This window comes from Empidonax traillii, unplaced genomic scaffold, assembly GCF_003031625.1.
Source record: "Empidonax traillii isolate 1590-97213 ecotype Southwest subspecies unplaced genomic scaffold, ASM303162v1 scaffold284:size1552100, whole genome shotgun sequence".
Lineage (NCBI taxonomy): Eukaryota > Metazoa > Chordata > Aves > Passeriformes > Tyrannidae > Empidonax > Empidonax traillii.
In genome coordinates this window covers 476,300-494,998 of record NW_020955477.1, presented here as the reverse complement: position 1 = coordinate 494,998, position 18,699 = coordinate 476,300, and the positions used below count along the sequence as shown (strand labels likewise).

At 48.6% G+C, this 18,699-nt stretch overlaps 1 protein-coding gene across 6 annotated transcripts in view; it reads right to left on the bottom strand.

The window, feature by feature from the left end:
• Window positions 1–1,415: 1,415 nt before the first annotated feature.
• FN1 (fibronectin 1) overlaps window positions 1,416–18,699 on the bottom strand; it is a 52,805-nt gene continuing 35,521 nt past the window's right edge. For 2 of the 6 annotated variants that reach the window (XM_027890360.1, XM_027890355.1), the window contains 18 exons: window positions 18,480–18,596; window positions 17,941–18,105; window positions 17,119–17,274; window positions 16,295–16,408; window positions 14,352–14,621; window positions 12,360–12,547; window positions 11,198–11,285; window positions 10,856–11,032; window positions 10,573–10,662; window positions 10,184–10,363; window positions 9,549–9,638; window positions 8,246–8,712; window positions 7,557–7,695; window positions 6,054–6,218; window positions 4,811–4,936; window positions 4,139–4,245; window positions 3,485–3,595; window positions 2,230–3,098 (listed from right to left, as the gene is read on the bottom strand). In XM_027890360.1, coding sequence (XP_027746161.1) covers window positions 3,024–3,098; window positions 3,485–3,595; window positions 4,139–4,245; window positions 4,811–4,936; window positions 6,054–6,218; window positions 7,557–7,695; window positions 8,246–8,712; window positions 9,549–9,638; window positions 10,184–10,363; window positions 10,573–10,662; window positions 10,856–11,032; window positions 11,198–11,285; window positions 12,360–12,547; window positions 14,352–14,621; window positions 16,295–16,408; window positions 17,119–17,274; window positions 17,941–18,105; window positions 18,480–18,596 — 2,825 coding nt within the window. In that variant the 3' untranslated portion in view covers window positions 2,230–3,023. Of the gene's footprint in view, window positions 2,189–2,229; window positions 3,099–3,484; window positions 3,596–4,138; window positions 4,246–4,810; window positions 4,937–6,053; window positions 6,219–7,556; window positions 7,696–8,245; window positions 8,713–9,548; window positions 9,639–10,183; window positions 10,364–10,572; window positions 10,663–10,855; window positions 11,033–11,197; window positions 11,286–12,359; window positions 12,548–14,351; window positions 14,622–16,294; window positions 16,409–17,118; window positions 17,275–17,940; window positions 18,106–18,479; window positions 18,597–18,699 lie in introns of those variants that run through there. The other 4 variants (XM_027890358.1, XM_027890356.1, XM_027890357.1 and 1 more) reach the window with 4 other exon arrangements.

Below are 18,699 nucleotides of genomic sequence, written 5' to 3'. Positions count from 1 at the left end.
CTAACCTTCCAGGTGAGATCTCTGCATGAGATAGTAAATGTCTCACTAAGGTGATGTCTCTCTGGGGCCTATCTGAGCATACTTGGCGGGGTGATTTTGCCTCCTGCTGTGCCTGTCATGAGGATAAAGGACATGTAGGAGTTGTCCAAGTGGGGGAATTGCACCCAATTGTCCAATGTCCCAAACCAGTGCCCTTGACGACCCTGCCTCAGTGGTCTGGATGAAGGCTGATAAAAACCTCTGGTCTAGTTCCAGGTGTGAGGTGACTTCCCAGGAATGCCCAGGGAGTGCCCTGTCACTTGAGCTGCAGTGGCAATTTCAACCAGCACAAAGCCTTCCCCTGGAAGGAGAGTTGCCCTGCAGCTCTGAGAGTGGTTCTCTGTAAGAAAGGGCTGTGACGGGCCATAGAGTCCCTTATGAAGCTCCCAAAGCATGGAAGGAAATAGGGGAGCAGGGAGGGATCGTTCTTGCTCTTGGCAGGCAGTAGTAGAAGATTTTTTTTTTCTTATTTATTTTTTCCCTCCAGCCACCCCAGGACTCCTTCCTGGAGTACAGACCCTGACTGTGGTTGTTCCTGGGCTAGTTACCTTGGGGCTCAAGTGGATTGTGGATATAAATCAAGCCTGTTTTAAAGGTTCAGCTGCTGTTCTGTGGCCACTCCATGCAGTAGGGCCTGGGGGAAGGATGGGAACCCTCAAAAACCTTGGTTCCTTGTGCTGCTGGTGGTTTCTAGAAGGAGATGTGTCACTGAGACCTCTGATCTCACAGGTACCACGCCCTCTGTGCTGCACTCTGCTAGTGCTTTTCAAATGGGGCTGAAAACAGATGTAGCTGTGACAAAATACCCAGCACTGCACTACTGAATGTTAAGAATAAATTGTCAGCAATGTAAAAAAAAAAAACCCAGAAATTATCAACAGGGTAAACCTTTGTGTGCTTTAAGACACGGACAAGCCTCTGCAGGGAGCTTGGGTAAATGGGCTGTTTAAATCATTTTATCTTGAAATGGTTCCTGGGGGGAAGGGGAGATGTTTGCTGCTGTTACAAGAGCTGTGACACTGGAGCGCAGAGATGAGGTGGATTATGACTCCTTTTCTGCTGGGCAATTCCTGTGTGTGAATGAATGAATTAGTGACAAAGTGACTATAAAGTTTGCAATTTGTCTCTGGTCCAAAATATGTAGCTCTCACTTGGGAAAACCAAATAGCAATCTAGTTTAATGGGAAAGTATTCTTCTGTGCCTCTCTGTCTAGGCAGTTTTAGATTTCCTGTATTTTAGGGGCTCATTTGGCTCTGGAAGAGTAGTGGGACAGAGCTGATTGCTGCTGCAATCACCACGCTCTGTAAATGTTTGGGTTGTTCTATGAACAGCAATCCCCGAAGGCACCTGGCAGGTGTGTTTCTCATGTCAAGGAGCCAGATTCTCTTTTCACGTGATGCTTTATTCGGTGAATGCAGAGAATCCCCTGCCCTGAGCAGTACAGTGCGTGTGCAGCGGGGCGGGAACGGGGCTGAGCGATCGCGGCAGGACCTTCCCTGCCCCGGCTCTGCGTTTGCAAAGGCTGGACAGGCAGGGGCAGCAGCGGCAGCACAAGCAAAAGGGACTCACTGCTGACTTGGTTTGCTCTAAAGAAGACTGGCTTTGTTTTAAAAAGGGTGTGGAGGGGAGTTTCATTCACCTCCCTCCCCGTCCCATGAGGTAGAAGCACAGGAGATGGGAAAGGAGCCCCCAAGGCACAGGCAGGGACACGGGTGGTGCCTGTCCCCTGCTGGGCTCTGAATCCTTGAACACATCAACGTCACAGGTTGGGACGGTCTCGCTCCTTTTGGCAACTCAACCACTGAAAGCTTATTTAATTCCAGGTATGAAGGTGTCTGGCTGGATTAGGACCATCTCTACCTCAGTTCATGTGCAAAGCAGGGACTGTTTTCCTTTCCCCCCCTTCCCGCTGTTGCCCCAAAGCAAGCCTGGACCTACTCACTGTCTTTGCGCTCTACAGGGGCAGGGGGTGCAGCTGCAAGCCTTTAATTAACGAGCTGCTCTACCAATATTCTCTTGAGGTTTACTTCATGCTTCCTTGGGGCGTTTGTTCCATCTTGTGTCAAGGCACTGTTACTCCAGCTCTGAATAATCCCGCTCAGAATAATCCCGTTCTGCATAATCCCGCTCTGCATAATCATCTTCATCCTAAATTCCATGGTAGCAGAGAGAATCACTTAAACTATATGTCTGGTTTGTAAATCTTTTTATTAAAAGAGTTGTTTTTTTTTCTTTTCCACAGTAGTAAAGCTTTGGCACTTACAGTATAAAAATAATCACTGATCATAATTACACCAAATTCCTCTTTGTCAACTGCATACTAAGTGTCCTCAGTACATTTTATTCCCATATAAAAACACTTGAAGGTCAGGGGAACAAAACTGATAAATAACAGTATGAGATATAAAGATACAGCTAGAAAAATACTAGGATCATCGAGAAAGGATTAGGACTGTGCATATTTTAAATATCACAGTGATTGGATTTGCTGTTCCTATCTTATTGCTGGCTGCACGCTTATGTGAAAGCAGAAGTGTTTGGTGGACTTTCCTATCCCTAAACCTCAGTAATGTTGTACTCAAATGTTCTTTGCATAGCATGGGAACCTTGAATTTCTACACCCTCCCTCATCCTCAATATTTTGATCCCCCACCAAATTCGTGATTTAGCACCTCTCCCCCTCCTTTTTTTTTTTTTTTTTTTTTCCCTCCTTTAAATTTGAAAATATTGACTGGCATTCAACACCTTGGGCAGAACCAAGACAATCGCTATCAATCATGAGAAAAGTCTGAAACACTCCAAGAGTGGCGCTTGGAGAAGCTGTGAGTTGAGCTTAAGCTGGGAAAATGGCTCCAGAGCAGAGGGCCATTCTCAGAAGATGCAGATTTGCTAGCATCCCTCCAGTTTGGGTGGTGACCGTGGCACATGGGTATTTATGCTTTGGTTTGTCTGTTGCCATTGCCGCCGGGAGTGTCGCTCGCTGTTACTTTCCCCGTGGCTGCTGTGTGTCTGCCTGTACATCTAAGGGCATGAAACACTCAATGGGGCAGTTGACGTTCTGTCGGGAGGGAAGGAAATTGGTTAGTGCTCCATCCCGGGAGGACGGACACGGCCCTGCCGCGCTTTGGGCTGGGAATCGTCGCTGTTCGCTTTTCCCAGCGCAAAGCGCGCGGTCGGCTCACGGCAGCAAGGGAAGGCTTGGGAATCTCTCCATGCACTACCACCTCGGAGCATGCAACCGGATCCTGCGCTCAGTGTGTGTGGAGGGGTGGGGGGGGCTCATGCAGATGTGCTGTGCAGTGCTGGCTGGCTCAGTGCCCTCATGCACCCCTGGCCGAGCAGAAGCCGGAGCTGCTCTCACCCTCGGCTCTGCACGGACCCCCCAGAGCTGTGCCAGACACCAGGCTCACGGTAACACAGGGCAGAGAAGGAAAGGGTACTCACGGTGTTCGTGGCCTGGTGGTATCTCTGTGTAAACTGTGTGTAGGTGTGGCCAGCAGAGCCCTCGGGGGCCACCTCCACGCTGGGTCTGCGGCAGTTGTCACAGCGCCAGCCCTGCAAGGACACAACGTACCCGTCAGACCCCACTGGTAGGGGGGCAAGGAGCTGCCAGGACTCAGAGAATCACTGAATGGGTTGGCTTGGAAGGGACCTTAAAGATCATCTCATTCCAAACCCCTGCCACAGGCAGCAACACCTTCCACTATCCCAGGTTGCTCCAAGCCCTGTCCAACCTGGCCTTGAACACTTCCAGGGATGGGGCAGCCCCAGCTTCTCTGGGCAACCTGTGCCAGGGCCTCACAACCCTCTGAGGGAAGAATTCCTTCCTAATATCTAATCTAGATCTACCATCCTTCAGCGTAAAGCTATTAATTCATCCACACTCCTACATGCGCCTACAGAGCCACCAACACCAGTGAGGCTGCTCCCATCTTATACCATGCAGCAAATACTTAAGCTCTCCTATTAATTATTTTTCTTATATAGGCCTGTTTTGGCCCTTTCCATGACCTAAAACCCAGCAGTCTTAGAACTGCACTCCAGCACAGCCTCTCTCTCCATTCCCTACGTTCAGCTTGTCCCATCCCTGCTCCTTACCTGCTGTCCTCCGTAACAAGTGCAGGAGCAGATGGCCCCAAAGTACTCCTTCTGCCACTGCTCTCCAACCTGGTACATCTTCCCATCGTCATAGCACGTGGTCTCATCTGTGGAGGAACAGGCAGAGCTCACTGTGGGGCCTGTGCTTGGCTTTAAGCGTTCTCAGAGCAGTTGGTGATGAGAGGGGAACCCACGGCCAGTGCTCTCATCAGAGGCTCACGGGTGGGCAGGGGAACAGCAGTCCTTTTACAGCTCTTCAGACACTTTTAACTAGAACATGAGGCTATTGCCCTCACAAGAGCAATGCACTTTAAATCCCAGCATGAAGTCCAGAGGAGCTTCAAGCCACAGGCCCTGCAGAGGAGTCCACCTGGGGTGATCCACAGCACTCAGTGCAGTGACGTGTCCCTGGTGGGCAGCTCCAGGGCCACAGGCAGTGTGCCTGTGACCTGAGCTCACAAGAGAAGGGTTTTCTTCTTTTCAAGCTCAGGAATTGGGCTGATTTATTCCTTCAGCCCTAGTGAGAACAGATTGGTGTCACCAGCTCAGCCTGAATCAGACACGCTGATATTGTGCTTGCCCCCACGGCAGGGCCAAAAGTTGATGGGCACAGGCCTGAGATGCTGACATTTCCTGAACAGGAACTCAAATGAACATCACAAAGAGACTTACGAGGTTCACACTTGAATTCTCCTTTTCCATTGCCCAGGCAGGTGCAGCTCATCATCTGCCCGTTCTCCCCTTGCCGGTCCCACTTCTCCCCAATCTTGTAGTTCACTCCATTGTCGTGGCACCACTCTGGGGGAGGCAGAGCAACAAGAGGCAGGAGTTATCCCACCTGCTGCAGTGGCACAGCAGGAGGGAAACAGCTTGGCATTGTCTCATGGGCCAACCAAAGGGCAGGAGAAGGAATCTTTTCACCTCATGTAAGTCCCCAGGAGGAAATGAGTAGGTAGGATGTGACAAAGAGTGGGGAGAGGAGGGTTGGTTAACAGGGAAGGAGGAGAAATGAAAGGGGATTTAACAGACATGGGGCAGGAAGGGATAGAAAAATGTTTTAAATACTCTTTTTATGAGCAAACACCCAGTATAAACTGTATCACAGAGGCTGCAAGACACAGTGGGTAAGCCATGTGTATCAAATAATGAAATATAAATATTAATCCTGTAAAATAAGAGTCTTTCCTGCAGTCACTCCTCTGAGCCTATGCAAATTGCAGAAATATCCTCTTCGCTGAGCTTATCCCACAGCTGAAAAGCCTAATTTCAATTAGTTGGGTATGTGTTGTGTTAAACTGCTTAATCACAGACTTTTGTTCCATTCCCTTACATCAAGTCTGACAATTTTCCATGTAAACCACAGTCCTGCGAAGAATAAAACTTAGTGCCCTGGGCAGAAGCGTTGGAAAATTAGAAAACTGGTTTTTGCAAGATGCTTTGCAAAGGCTGCCTGCAGAGCAAACCAGACTGGCTGTAACACCCACTGACATCCACGCCACTTCTGTCTGGCCCACTGTAACAATGTGTACAGTCAGGAGATGAAGATCCGACCTCAACTTGATATTCAAAGCTGTTGTTTCAAACGGTTACTCAGACACTGTCACTAGGGTGTCTTGCCAGTCTCACTTTTACATATTACCTTGCCTGGCAAGGGTAGGGAAAATAAAACATTTAACTTGGGTGAAAATTAATGTATCAGTACAATATCCATCACTGCTGGTGCAGTGAATGGCAGGTCAGAGACAACCAAAGTTTGCCAGCACTTCCCACGATGCAAAACGCTGCTTGGGTTTAAATACTTCAGATTCCACATTCCTTCACCTCATGTTTGGATCAGGCTGGTTCTGTCAAACATGCCACTAGTGCTCAGGGAGACTGGATTGGAGAGAGGGATGGTTAAGAGCAAGCTACTCACTAGAAGAATCACATCTGAAATGGCCACTGCCAAAGCCTAAACACTGGCACCAGAGCTTAAAGCCGGTTTCGGATAAGCGTTCCCATTCCTCGCCAATGGAATAGAAGGAGCCCGTGTAAGTATCGAAGCAGGTGTCATCAGCTGGCTGGTTTAGTCCTTCAGACACTGCAACAAAAAGAGAAGAAACGCTCATCACACTCAGCAACAGAACTACTGGAACACAGAACGATTTTCACTGAATAGACAATTTTTTTTCTTCTTACAATCCCCTGGCAGTAATGGAGCTGCCCCATGGGCATGCACTTGATGGTTCTGTCAGCAGTCCAGACTCCCTGGGATTCATTTTCTATTTGCATGTGCCACAGCAGTTGAATGATTAAAAAAAAAAAAAAAATTGGCATGAAGGCTATTTTCACTTTCATTTGCCAAGTCTCAAGCAAGTGAGAGTTTCTGCATCTGCTGCTGGAGAGCAACAGTCTGACCCTGCAAATCTGATTCCTGCTTTTACAAGGAATATACTATCAGATGCTGGGGAACAGCAGGGGGTTGGGAGGTGCATGTGCACTTTTTTGGGGCGCTGCAGGTTCCAGCTCTTGGCAAGTGGATGGGAGAAGGAGAGCAGACCATGCTGTTGGACAGTGATTTTTCACCTTAGGTGTGTGCCCTGACTGGCAGGGGGGTGTTTTACAACCACCAGTTCAGTGTGTGATGATGAAGTTAATGGTTTTGGGCAGACTGGGGTGCTGAAAGCAGAAAACCAGCCTTATTTCCAAGGGAGGTGGAGGCAGGAGGAAGCTGCATGGAGTGACTGAATGGATGGAGAAAATAAACTCTTATCTCTTCACTTCCTCTTCTCCTGTCCTCTCCTCCTCTTCTTTTTGACCTCAAAATACACACAGGAGGAGAAGAGGGCTGTTGAGCAGCCCCAGGTCCCACAGGGGGGGTGTGTGGGCTCTGGGTTCTCCAGCTGAGGGAAGTGCTGTCTCAGACCACAAGTACTTGTGGTTGGTCACATGGCTTCTAAATGCTGCCTGTTGGTGCTTAATCAGCATCTGTGTGGGCAGCCTGCCCTGCTGCTAGCCCTGCCTTTGAGATGGTCTACAGGCCTGCTGGATAACAGCAGCAGTGGGAAGTGGCTGACAGGGCAGATAAGCAGCCGGGCAGGAATCTGCGACTCCAGCCACGATCCCAGACGCCCTTCAAGAGCAGCAAATACCAGCTCTCTTAGTCTCTCTCTTAAGGAGTTTGTGGAGCATCAAAGCACATTGTTTGTGATTAGACAGCACATCAGAATAGCTCTGGTCCCACAGTGAGTGCGTCTGTTATCCCAAACCAGTGGACCTCACAAATCACTTGTCCCAGTGTCCTGCTATAAACTCTCCTTACCAGGAAAGGTTTCCTTTCTGAACTCTCAAGCCTGGGCACCAGGTAGGCTGCCTTGGGTAAGGGAAATGAGGCAGGGACAGCACAGGTTCACCCAAACTCTGTAAGGCTTTTCCTTACCGGTATTGCCAACTGTGACCACCTCCTCCAGCACCTTCTGCCTCCGGTGATCCTTCAGGGCTTCCACGATGATGTTGTAGGTGGCCCCCCTTGTAAGACCCGTGAGCGTGGCACTGGAAGAAGTGCCAGGAACCCTGAACTGCAAGAAGAGACAATGCCAGGTCACTGGAAAGGGAGGAGTGAACACTCTTTAGGTGCTGCCTCTCTCACAGGAAAGACAGTGTATAGGCTGAACTGTATGACTGTCTTGGAGCCAGACCATTCCCCTTAGATGTTCTGAGAACTTCATACCAAGTTAAACTTGGCTACTGTGGACTCTAGATCATGAGGGGTATGTTATTACTGCCATTCCAGGGAGACAGAAACCAAGGGACACATAGGAGGAGTCTCTGGCTTGGAGAAGCAGCACCTCAGTCTTTGAAACTCCCACTCAGCTCCCTGACTGCCCTCTTCCCTGGTGAAATGTTGGTGCTGACAGCATTTCAAGGCTTTCTGGTTTAGCAGTTTTGTCCTGTAGCCTTTTCCACGAAGGAGAGGAGGGAGGCATTTATCCTTCCTGGTCTCAGCTATGTGTTAAAACAGACTCTTCGAGCTAATTCCGACTGCCACTGCCTCAGCACAGCCAAGGGACTGCTCTCCTGAGAGAATTCACTGGCCCAGGCGAGGCTCTGCCCAGCCAGCGCAGTTACCTGCAGCGTGTCCTCGTCCTGGCTGACGGGCTGGCAGGAGATGATGTACTCGGAGCTCTCCAGCAGCGGCCTCCAGGAGATGGTGGTCTGAGAGAGAGCTTCCTGGCCGGCGGTGTCGTTGCGCCGGGGCCCGCGGGAGTGAGGGTAGGAGGGCTCCACGATGATGGGCACCTGGTACCCCGGGATCTCGATGGCCTCGTCCACGCTGGGCAGCGGCCGCCTCGACCCCGGCCTGAGGGGAGTGGCTGTGGTGGGCACGGGCCGCCTGTAGCCGTGCTCCTCAAAGAAGACCTGCTGGCCCTGGTGTCCTACTGTCTGCGGGTGCCCAGAGGTGCCTGGAAGTTGGATACCGTTTCCATTGTCATACCTGTTGTTTGTGAGGTAGGGGGTCCCCTCGTCGATGGAAGGCACGTCCAGGATGTCGGGCTGGTTGGGGTGTGGTCTGGTAATCAAGGTGGGGAGGTCATCTGGCCAAAGAAAGGTTGGAGCCGTAAAGCAAAGCGTGCAAATCAACAGTGGCAAATTAAACAGCTGCGGTGGGTGCTGCACACCGCTCCAAGCAGCAAATATTAGCAATCATCCCAGCATGCAACACACTTTTTATGACCTGTAAAGTTAATTTCTCTCTCTATATATATACCATATAAATATATGTACATCTCTCATACATTCAGGCATAAGAAGTGTGTCAGCACGAAATTTTTATACAGCTGAGCAACAGTTTTGAACATTGCAACCCAAAGAAGCCACCACCGCTGCTCAGATTGAGAATAAATTATCACACATGATTACAGATGATAGTCACAGGTTATCAGTTTAAGAGGAATCACTGGTGTGCAGGAAGAAATTAGCTCCTTGGTCACATTTAAATACCTAGCAGGTATTTTGCTCACTACAGACATCTCAGTCTCATACTGTGAAGGTTGCAGAGTAAAGAAATGCAACAGGCAACAAATGAATGGATTCTGCATTTGATGCCATCATGTGGGAGGCAGTAATGTGAGCGTCACCTCTAATTTCATTATCAAGTAGGTACCCAGGCAAGAATCCAGCACCAAGCACATTGTTCTGTTCTTAGTGTTCAAGCACAGCTAAATGCAGTTATTGTAATTTCAGAATCGTTACCTCCTGCATCCTATAAAGAAAAACCTTCTTACAAAGCCTATTTGACTCAACAGAAAAGACATGGCATGGGTGAACAGGATATTTTAAAAACTATTATCATTTCAGTCCTGACATTGCACTCTGCAACTGGAAAACAGCATCTCCCGTTGGCACACAGCAATCCACAGCTTTGTCTTACCTGTTCTTTTTCTGCCAACCAGCGGTTCGCTCTTCTGAGAGTTCTTCACAGCAATGATGTAGATGATGTATTCAGTGCCTGGTTCCAAACCTAGGGAGGGAGGAAGGACATGAAACCATCCTAATCTGAAGAGTTGCTTTTCTCTTATGATTACGTGTGAGATCTGAGGCAGCATGAGAGGTGGGTATGGCTACAGTAGGGTATGTGCATTTTGGATCTGAGGTTTTCAGGGCAGGACAGAGAGCTCAGCCTCCTGGTTCTCAGAGCAAGTTTGAAATCTGACCACATCAGCTGGGATCACAGACCCAAACATAACGAGTCCAGCAGGTGTGACTGGCAGGGTGCCACAGTCAGGGCCTGTTTTCCTTGACAGGATGACAACTGTGGTGACAGTAGAAACGATCATCTGGGTTGTTCAGTCAGGGTGGCTGAATGATCAGTGAAGTGTAATGTGTTTGTAGGACACGTGTGGTCACAAAACCACCGTCTGGCACTGGAAACCACCATAAGGGAACAAAACTGTCTCTTACTATCAGTTGACCACCAAAACATTTTATAATTCTGCCTTCCCCTTCCCTTTCTCTTCAAATTTAGGTGTTCCAGGTGAAGAGCTCCCAGACAAAACAGACACTTACCAGTAATAGTGGCCTCGGTGGTGCCAGGCCGAGGGCGAGGCAGAACCTCCTTGACGGGCGAGCCGGGTTTCTCATATCTGATGATGTAGCCGGTGATCTTGGCTCGGGGAGGCTGCCAGGTAGCCAGGAGGGAGTTGCTTGTGGTTGTAAGGAAGCGCAGGTTAGAAGGAGCATCGATAGCTGGGGGAAAACAAAAGGAAACAAGTCAAGCGCAGCAAAGACCAGCAGATTCTTTACTATCTGCTCGACACCCTTCTCAAACTCAGGAGTAAAATATATCGCTCTAAGTCACAGTAAACACGGAATGTGATCAGATAGAGGCAACTTCTAATAGATCATATGTGGTACTATGTGTTAACATGAGGAGAAAAGTCAGACAAGATCATTACCAGTGGAGGCATCAAGTACTACTGGAGAGCTGCGTGCATTCTCGTTCAGAGTGTAAAGGTAGATCTTGTAGTCGGTGCCAGGCTGCAAGCCTAAAATGAAACATAAATGTTAGCTAATCCATCAGAAGGTCTTTAACAACCTCTTCTTGGAGACTAGTCTTTATAACTCGTATTTTTTCCCTCCTTTTGTTCCTGTAGTATTTCTCCTCAAGGAAATTCAATTACAGTCCAAGAATCTGATATGCCCCTGGTAGGCCCTGCACCTGCAGAAGCCCCCCCTTACCAGTGATAGTGTAACTCCTGACTTCAGGGCTGATGGTCCTTTGGATAGGGTTCTGGCCACCGGCTGGAACAGCTTCAACCAGGAAACCAGTGATGGTCTCAGTCTTGGTTCTCCAGGTAATGGTGATGGTTGTCTCGGTGGCATCTGTCACACGGGGCCTGCGAGGGGGACTAACATCTGCACCAGGAGGAAAACATGTCCTGTCAGTACGGTGGGGACCGTGAATCCTGCCAGCCAAGTGCTTGTGGAGCTTTGTACAGCGCCCACTTCTGACACAGAGCAGGATCCCGGCCTCTGCACCCACACAGGACTAACTGGTCACCGGGGGAGGTCACTACTTACTCTCCAGAGTGGTGACCACGCCCTGGGCTGGCCGGCTGGTCAGGGAGTCCTTCAGGGCATACACACTCACTTCATACTTGGTTGCTACCTGGAATGGACAAGGTTACACAGCGTTGGGAGAAGGACCTGGCACGGTGGAAATGCTCCTGCCCTTCTTCAGGGTTTGGTGGAACCACATTTGTCAGTCACTGAAGCATGAAACCTTAAAGTAACTCAAATCAGGGATGGATTGATGGGATAATTCTAATTATTTCCAGCTGTAATAAAACAGGAGACATGGACCCTGATAGTGCTGTTGGTAATACGAGTAGCACACATGAGCACACTCAGGAGCAGAAGAAATCCCAGAAAAATCTTATTTGTCATCCCTCATCTTGGAATCTGTGCTTCAAAGCTGATTCTTCAGGAAAAAACCCTAATTTCCCTCCTATTTTTCCCAGGGCTAATGGATGCCATTTACGATGATAAGGTGGCTCTTGCTGTGAATAAAAGAATGGTGGAAGTTACAGCGTGGCTTTTTTGTCCTTGACTCCATCAGACCATGAGTCCACTTAGATTAGAATGTTTTTTAAGGCTCATTTTTGAAAATGATTCATAAAACTCCTTAAAAACAGATCAGTAGCTTTTTAAGATTGCAGGAGCCATAAAAGCAGTGATTTTCAACCTTTTCCAGTTCAGGAACTCCTGAAATGTTTCCAGTGGAGAAGATGGCTATATAGCAAATTTAAGCCTACTCACAAAAGACCTGCGTTTTTAACTTACATTTTGCAGATGTCTTAAAAATAGGAAAGAGACTGCCAGAGCTCTCGTATCACAGCTTGAAATCCTCTGCCTCAGATCCCTTTATTTGACCTCTTTTGTGAGAGACGAGTAAAAGCATTTTACTGGGTTACTCTTGATTGTGAACCTGGTAATTTGCATTTGATTAAGGCATCCAGTCTCTCTGTGCTGGGAGATGGGGAAGAATGCAGATCCAGCAGGCCAATTACTCGCCTTTCACAAAACTACAGTGAGGAGTAGTTGCAGTCTGACCAGCCATCAGCTTCAGTCAGACCCTCAGGAGTTGTAACGTTCTGCTCCAACTGAAGTCCCTGACCCAGGAATTGGCAATCGCTTCAAGTTCTCCCAAACCTCCTCCTCCCAACCCAAAGAAAAAAATTACCATCAGTCCAGACACGACTGCAGATGTACTGTCTGGGGAAAGGTTGATTTCTTTCATGGGCCCAGTCTTTTCCTTGGGGTTCACTCTGACTCGGTAGCCAGTGAGGCGAACGTTGGGCGCGTTCCAGTTGACGGTGAGGCTGGTGGGGGTCACCTGAGTGAACCTCAGGTTTGTTGGAGGCGGAATTGCTGCAAAAATCCAGATTGGCACACGGTTAGCTTAAAAAAGACAGCCTTGGAGAAAACAGTCTGCTCTCCTGAACGTGAGACAGGTTTGGGCCGGGAAAGTGGTGTGCCTTCTGCAAGCACAGGCATAAAGCACCGTGGAAGGGGACAGGGTATTCAGGAGGAGATTCTCAAATCTACGTAACACTTTCCAGCAGAAATAAGGAGATATCGATGCCTCAGGCCCCGAAGTTAAGAGAGCAATGACATTTGCTATGATATAACCTCTAGGCTTTGGGAGATGCTTAAATCTACAGTAGGCCAGGCTGGTTTAATTATTCCACCAGTCTCTGCTTCTCAGCCCACAGCTCATAGCTTAGTCCTGCTTCACTTGCCCCTATCTGTTCCTGGTGATTTACAAAAGTAAGTAGGAAGCAGGCTCAGGAATTGCAGAGAGGATATCAAAATACTGCAAATGTAGAGGGGAAGCATTTTACAGCCACTTACACAAGTGTAAATTACTACACAGAGAGCAAGGCAATGGAAAAGCAGAGCTGTGGTGGCCATAAGGCTCATCACACAAGAGCCTGTTCATGAGCTAACACATCTGATATCCTTATAAATAAATGTTTGCATAAAAGAAGGAGCATCCATTGAAGTGTTTTCCTGCCTTACTGTTGGTAATCCATGGGCTGTAAACAGAGGAAACATATCCCTTACCACAGTGCCCACTACACCACATTGCTGTGAAGTTTTCCAGTTTTATAGAGTGGAAATAAAGAACAATTCTCCCTTCTTGCTTTGCTCAGAGCTCTAAAGCCCCCTGAGAGTCAATGCAAAGTCCTGAATGACTTCAAGTATGCTTTTGAACAGCCCACAAAAGGTAAACCACAGCGAGTGGGTTTGAAGAAGTCCTAGATTTGCATTTCTGGCAGGTAGTCAGCCAGCTGTTTCATCAATACAGCACTTTGCTGCAGTTTAGCACAGCAATCTGTACACTGGCAAACACTGCCTTCATTCCACCCCTGGAATTATAGCACCAACTTTTCATCCACAAATGAACAGCAGACCTTTATTACACAGGTGCTACCTGTGTAATAAAGTCGCATCTGGTAATGCTGGAAGCTTAGCAATGGATTCCATATTGCTGGAAGCAATTTTACTGCAAGCAATTAGCTTCCTTTTCCTTTCTCACAAAGGAATTTTTGATGCATTCTCCATGGGCTGGGATCAGTCTGGCACAGAAGGGACTCTCCAGAACGGAGCATGCCCTCTCCTTGTGGAGGTGATGTGAGCACAGGGTGCGGGCGTGCACGTGGGCCATGGTCCTGAGGGCAGTGCCAGTGAAGGAGCTGGAGGCTCTGTGGGACCTGAGGGTTTGGGCACCTTCTAGCTCTCCCTGCTGATCTTTGGTCCCCTCCAACAGCAAGATCCCTGGGGGAGGAAAGCTGCCCTCATCTCTCTGTTGCTGGCAACTACCTCTGACTGCAGGTGCCCCATGTCCCAAAGGCAAGACCAAGAGTGTTGTGAGAGGGCGGGTCACCACGGATTAGGCTCCTTGACAAGGGACAGGACACCACTTGACACACATCCCTCTGTTCTCTGGAGTCTACTCCTTTAATCCTGCTGTCTTTCTTTCCTTCTCCAGTGTGTCTGCAGGCTGACCCTGCTCACAACCAGCTCCCTGGCACCAACTGAGCCACATCTCCAGAGCAATCACACCCCCTGGGCTGCCCAGGAGGTTTCCAGGTGCACATGGAAGCACACATTCCCCAAAGGGGCAGAAGCCCCTGCTGCCATGGCCTGCTGGGGGTAGTGGAAGGTGTACCTGTGGACTGGGTCCCAGTGAGGGGCAGGCTCTCCATGTCATCGTAAATGGCAACGATACTGATAGTGTATTCAGAACCTGGCCTGAGGCCATGCAGCTCAGCAGTGTCTTCTTCGCCCCCTGGGGCCGGCAATAGCTCATGGATTCCATCCTCAGGGCTTGAGTAGGTCACCCTGTACCTGGTGACTTGCCCCTGCGGGCTTTCCCAAGCAATTTTGATGGAATCAACATCCACCTCAGTGAATGTTAGTCCTTTAGGGCGGTCAATGTCTGTTAGGCAAATTAACGGTAAGAGGTTACGTGATAAAAAGCAGGTCGTGTGCGAGCAAAATAAAAAGCATTTCCATCACATGCAAAGCAGTTTTCAGTTTTGCGTGGCAAGGGGGTACTTGATTCTCCTCTGTGCTGCACCTTGCACACGTGCTTACACCCGTGAGGCTGAGTTTGGGGTGTGCCAGACAGCAGGAAGGCGATCCTGGCCTTGCTGAAACCAAAAGGATCTGCATTGCCACCTTCAAAGCAGCCAGGACACCGATCCTTACCTATTTTTGAGTCTCTTTGGCCCCAAAACACCTTTTAGGCAACTCTAACAGCATTAAGCTACCTTAGAGCGGATGGACAAGAGAAAAAGAAAGAAATGGGAATTTTTCAGACCCATTTCTCCCATGGTTGTTAGTGCTGAAGGCAGCCAGAGAGCCCACCTGACTCAGTGAGTTTGGGTTTATGCTGCACTGCTGTAAGCTGCTGTGCAAAGTGCCAGCCCAAGGAGAATCAGCCCCACTGTTTTCTTTCATAAATTAATACCCAATTAACACACTGATCAAGAAATTACTCGGTATATTATATTTTAAAAATCAGTTGGGAACAAATTTTTCAGTTTTGTATTGAGTGCACAGGGAATGTCCACAGGTGCCACTGGGTGCCAGGCACACTTCCCAATTAGACCAATTAATCAGATTTTCCCAGCAAGGTGGGATTTCAGTGCTAGATAGCAGGGTAAGTGAGCCTTGTTCACAGAAGCCTGGAGTGGCTACCACAGAAACATACCCACTTGTTACACAAAATGGAAGGATCTGGTATATTATTTTTATATTGGATCAAAATTATGCTTTTCTACAAGGTTTCAACTTCCTTATTTGCCATAGTATAATAATCTTTGATTTTCTACGTTTTCTAGTCGGCAAAGGTGATTTTTGTCCAGGAGTTTGTTGGTTTGAAATTGATGGGGACTCTCTTCCCATCTCTGCAAGGCTATGGAGTAGCTCCTGTTGCCTTTAGGACAATTCTGTAACATTTGGGGCTGAGTTACAGTTTTGAATACAAGCCTGAGAGAGGGACTAACATGCAGGCAACTCCCTAGCCCAGAGGTGTCCCTAAAAAGGAACTTCACATCAGAGATATCCCTGAGTCACATGTTCCCTCTTGTGTCCTCTGGGGCCAGAGTCCAGGCAGACACAATAATTCCAGGACTGGCCTTCCCTTTCCTCTGCAGTGCCTCATCCCAAGTTCATGACACAACTCCTGTGGTTTCCCTTACTTCTTCACACAGGGCAAGGGCTCCCAAGCCCAGCCCAGTCCCTCAGGAGCAATCACCTTTGCCACCTAGCTCCTCAAAGGAGATCTTTGCACATTTTACCCACTGATTGGCTGATGGCAAACGAAACCCCAAAAGACTTTGTGGCTTTAGTGAAAGAAAATCAGAAGCGCAGCATTTCGAGGGGGCAAGAAATTGCATTTTGCCGGTGCTTGAGGGCAGAGGGACCGTGTTTTGTGCCAGCATCTGCAACTTCAGGTGCACAGTACTTCTCACAGGGCAGACCACCTTGCGTTCTCCTGGAGAGGAGGCCCCTGCCTTTTGCTTTCCCTGGGAATGTGGTGCTGCATGGGAGGTTCAGACATTGACAGACAACACTTGTTTTGCCCCTGTGAAGTGAAATACGTACTGGTGACGGCTGTCTCAACCAAGGGCAGGCTCTCCCCGTTCTGGTTCTGAGCGTAGACACTGACCATGTACTCCACTGTGGGCTGCAGACCTTCAATAGTGACCTGAGTTTGATCTGGCAGGAAAAAAAAAAAAACAGCATTAGAAAGAACAGCAAAGAACTGCCCTCTAAGTAACCTTGAAGGTAAAAGCTGTACCGTGAATAAATGTCATTAAAACAAGATGGGATTGACAAACCGAGTTTGCCTCCAGCTTGCACCCTGCTGCTCTGAAGGGCACAGCAAGGCACCTGCTCAAAGGCCCCAGAGCTGAAAAAGCAGGTTAGCACAGGAGGTACAACACAGCTTTCATCACTGTCTGGGACAAGACAACTCCAGCTGCATCACAAGCATCCTGGAGTGCTAACCTCTGCTGATCCCACAAAATGCACTGTGTTCCCAAGGGCTGACCTGGCAGGTTCCACAGTAACGAGCTCAAGCCTGTAGTGTGTGTAAGTGAGTCCATGCTACGACCAAGGGTCACGTTGTGTGACCTTCAGAAGGATTTCAGAGGAAGCTTTTTGCTGGGTGCTACAAAACCCAATGGCATTTCTTTGAAATGCAGGTGCCTTTCAGAGACACCAAGGTTGCCAAGAATAATCCCTTGCAGCCCAGTGGTGTCAGAGAAATATGAAGCTTTTGGGGCAAAAAAATCTGCCCTAGCTTCTTCTGAACGAGACCCAGCTGAAGGCAGCAGGATGGCAAGAAAAGCTACAAGCAGGAGACAGATTTTAGTGTCCAAGTCTTGCATTCTTACAGATCTGGGGAAGATGACGTGTGCTCTTACCTGCAGGGACGTTTTTAGTTTTTGTGGGCCCGTGTCCTTTCTTGGGGACAGCTGTCACCCGATACCCTGTGACTGGAGATGTTGAAGGCAGCCACCTGATGCTGATGCTGTTGTCCTGGACGTCGGTGACTTGCAGCTGGGATGGTGTGTCTATTTCTAGGCAATAGAAATATTTTTTCTGAATATGTTGGTGAAGGAAACCCTCCCCTCACTGTTGTCTCCTGGCTGAATTTTACTCTGCTCTTCCTTTTCTAGGCTGCACTTCTTAGAAAATACCTGTTTCTACTTATTTGTCCCTCATGCTAGCCCAGACCGTAAAAAGCTTTAACCATGATGTGGGGGTGACTGACCTCGAATCAATGCTAGCTGAGGATTTTTGCTGTTTTAAAGGCTACTAAATGCCTTTATCTGCACCTACAGCAGGAGTAGGATTAGGTTATATCTGAATCAGGAGTGAGATGACAGTCTCAGAGTGAGAAAGTCAGGTCTTATCAGGATCACAGTGCACCAGAAGCACTAGTGTTAGGCCAGCAGTGACTCTACAATGTGAAAGCCCAACAGGAGTAGTCAAATATTGCTTGTATCCCTATTTGGACTCCACAGGACCTCCCTCCTCCAAGCCCACAATCCCTTTCCGTGTCATGTCATTATCATGCTGTGGCACCAAGATCTGTGGCTCCCCTGCAACTGATGGGCCCAAAACACAGCCCGTGACTTCTCAAAGAAACCAGGGATCGGCCACACTCTCGGGGGGATAAGCCAGCACAAAGCTATAGGGTTTTGGGGGTTTTTTGTGTCTTGTTTGGTTCGGTGAGGTCTCACCTGTTTTGTAGGTGACGGTGACTGGCTTGCTGCTGGCAGGGCTGTCTCCACGGCCAGTTACAGCATACATGGTGATGGTGTACTCCACACCAGGTTTGACACCATTGATGGTGGCAGTAGACATGGTGCCAGGCACCGTAAACTCCTGCACAGGGCTGCTTCCACCTAGGAATAGCAGGGTGGAGAGACAAATGCAATGGATCTCTAAAGTACACATTTTAAATCGTTACAGAAAGCAGGACAATCCAGTATGCATCAAATTGAAGGCAGGACCCTGCTGATTTCAATGGTTGTTGGGTCAAAGTCCTTTTCAGAGATCCCAAGGGAAAGAATGAAGTATGTACACAGAACCACCTCTCAAATCACTAGAGTGCTCCAGATGCTTTTTGGTTTTGGTAGACAAAAAATTATTTGCTCTTCTTCAAAAAAGACACCTCTATGTCTGCTACGGCCAAAGTGCCTTTTTTATTTGCTGTGGCTTTCTAAGGCCTCAGGACAGAGTTCCTGGGCTGTGCCTGACTGTAGCCACCTGCCCTCACCTGTTTCACCATACGTGATTCGGTAGTATCTCACTGTCACTGCAGGAGCATCCCAGGAAAGCACGAGGCTGGTCGGGCCGGCAGGGGCGACTTGCAAGTCCCTTGGAACATCAGACACTAGAAAAACAGAGAATTGAAAGGAGAGTTTAAACACACCTCACATCAGCTACATACTCCACCTAGCCTGACGTGCTCCTCTGCTACTCATCTGTGTGTCTTT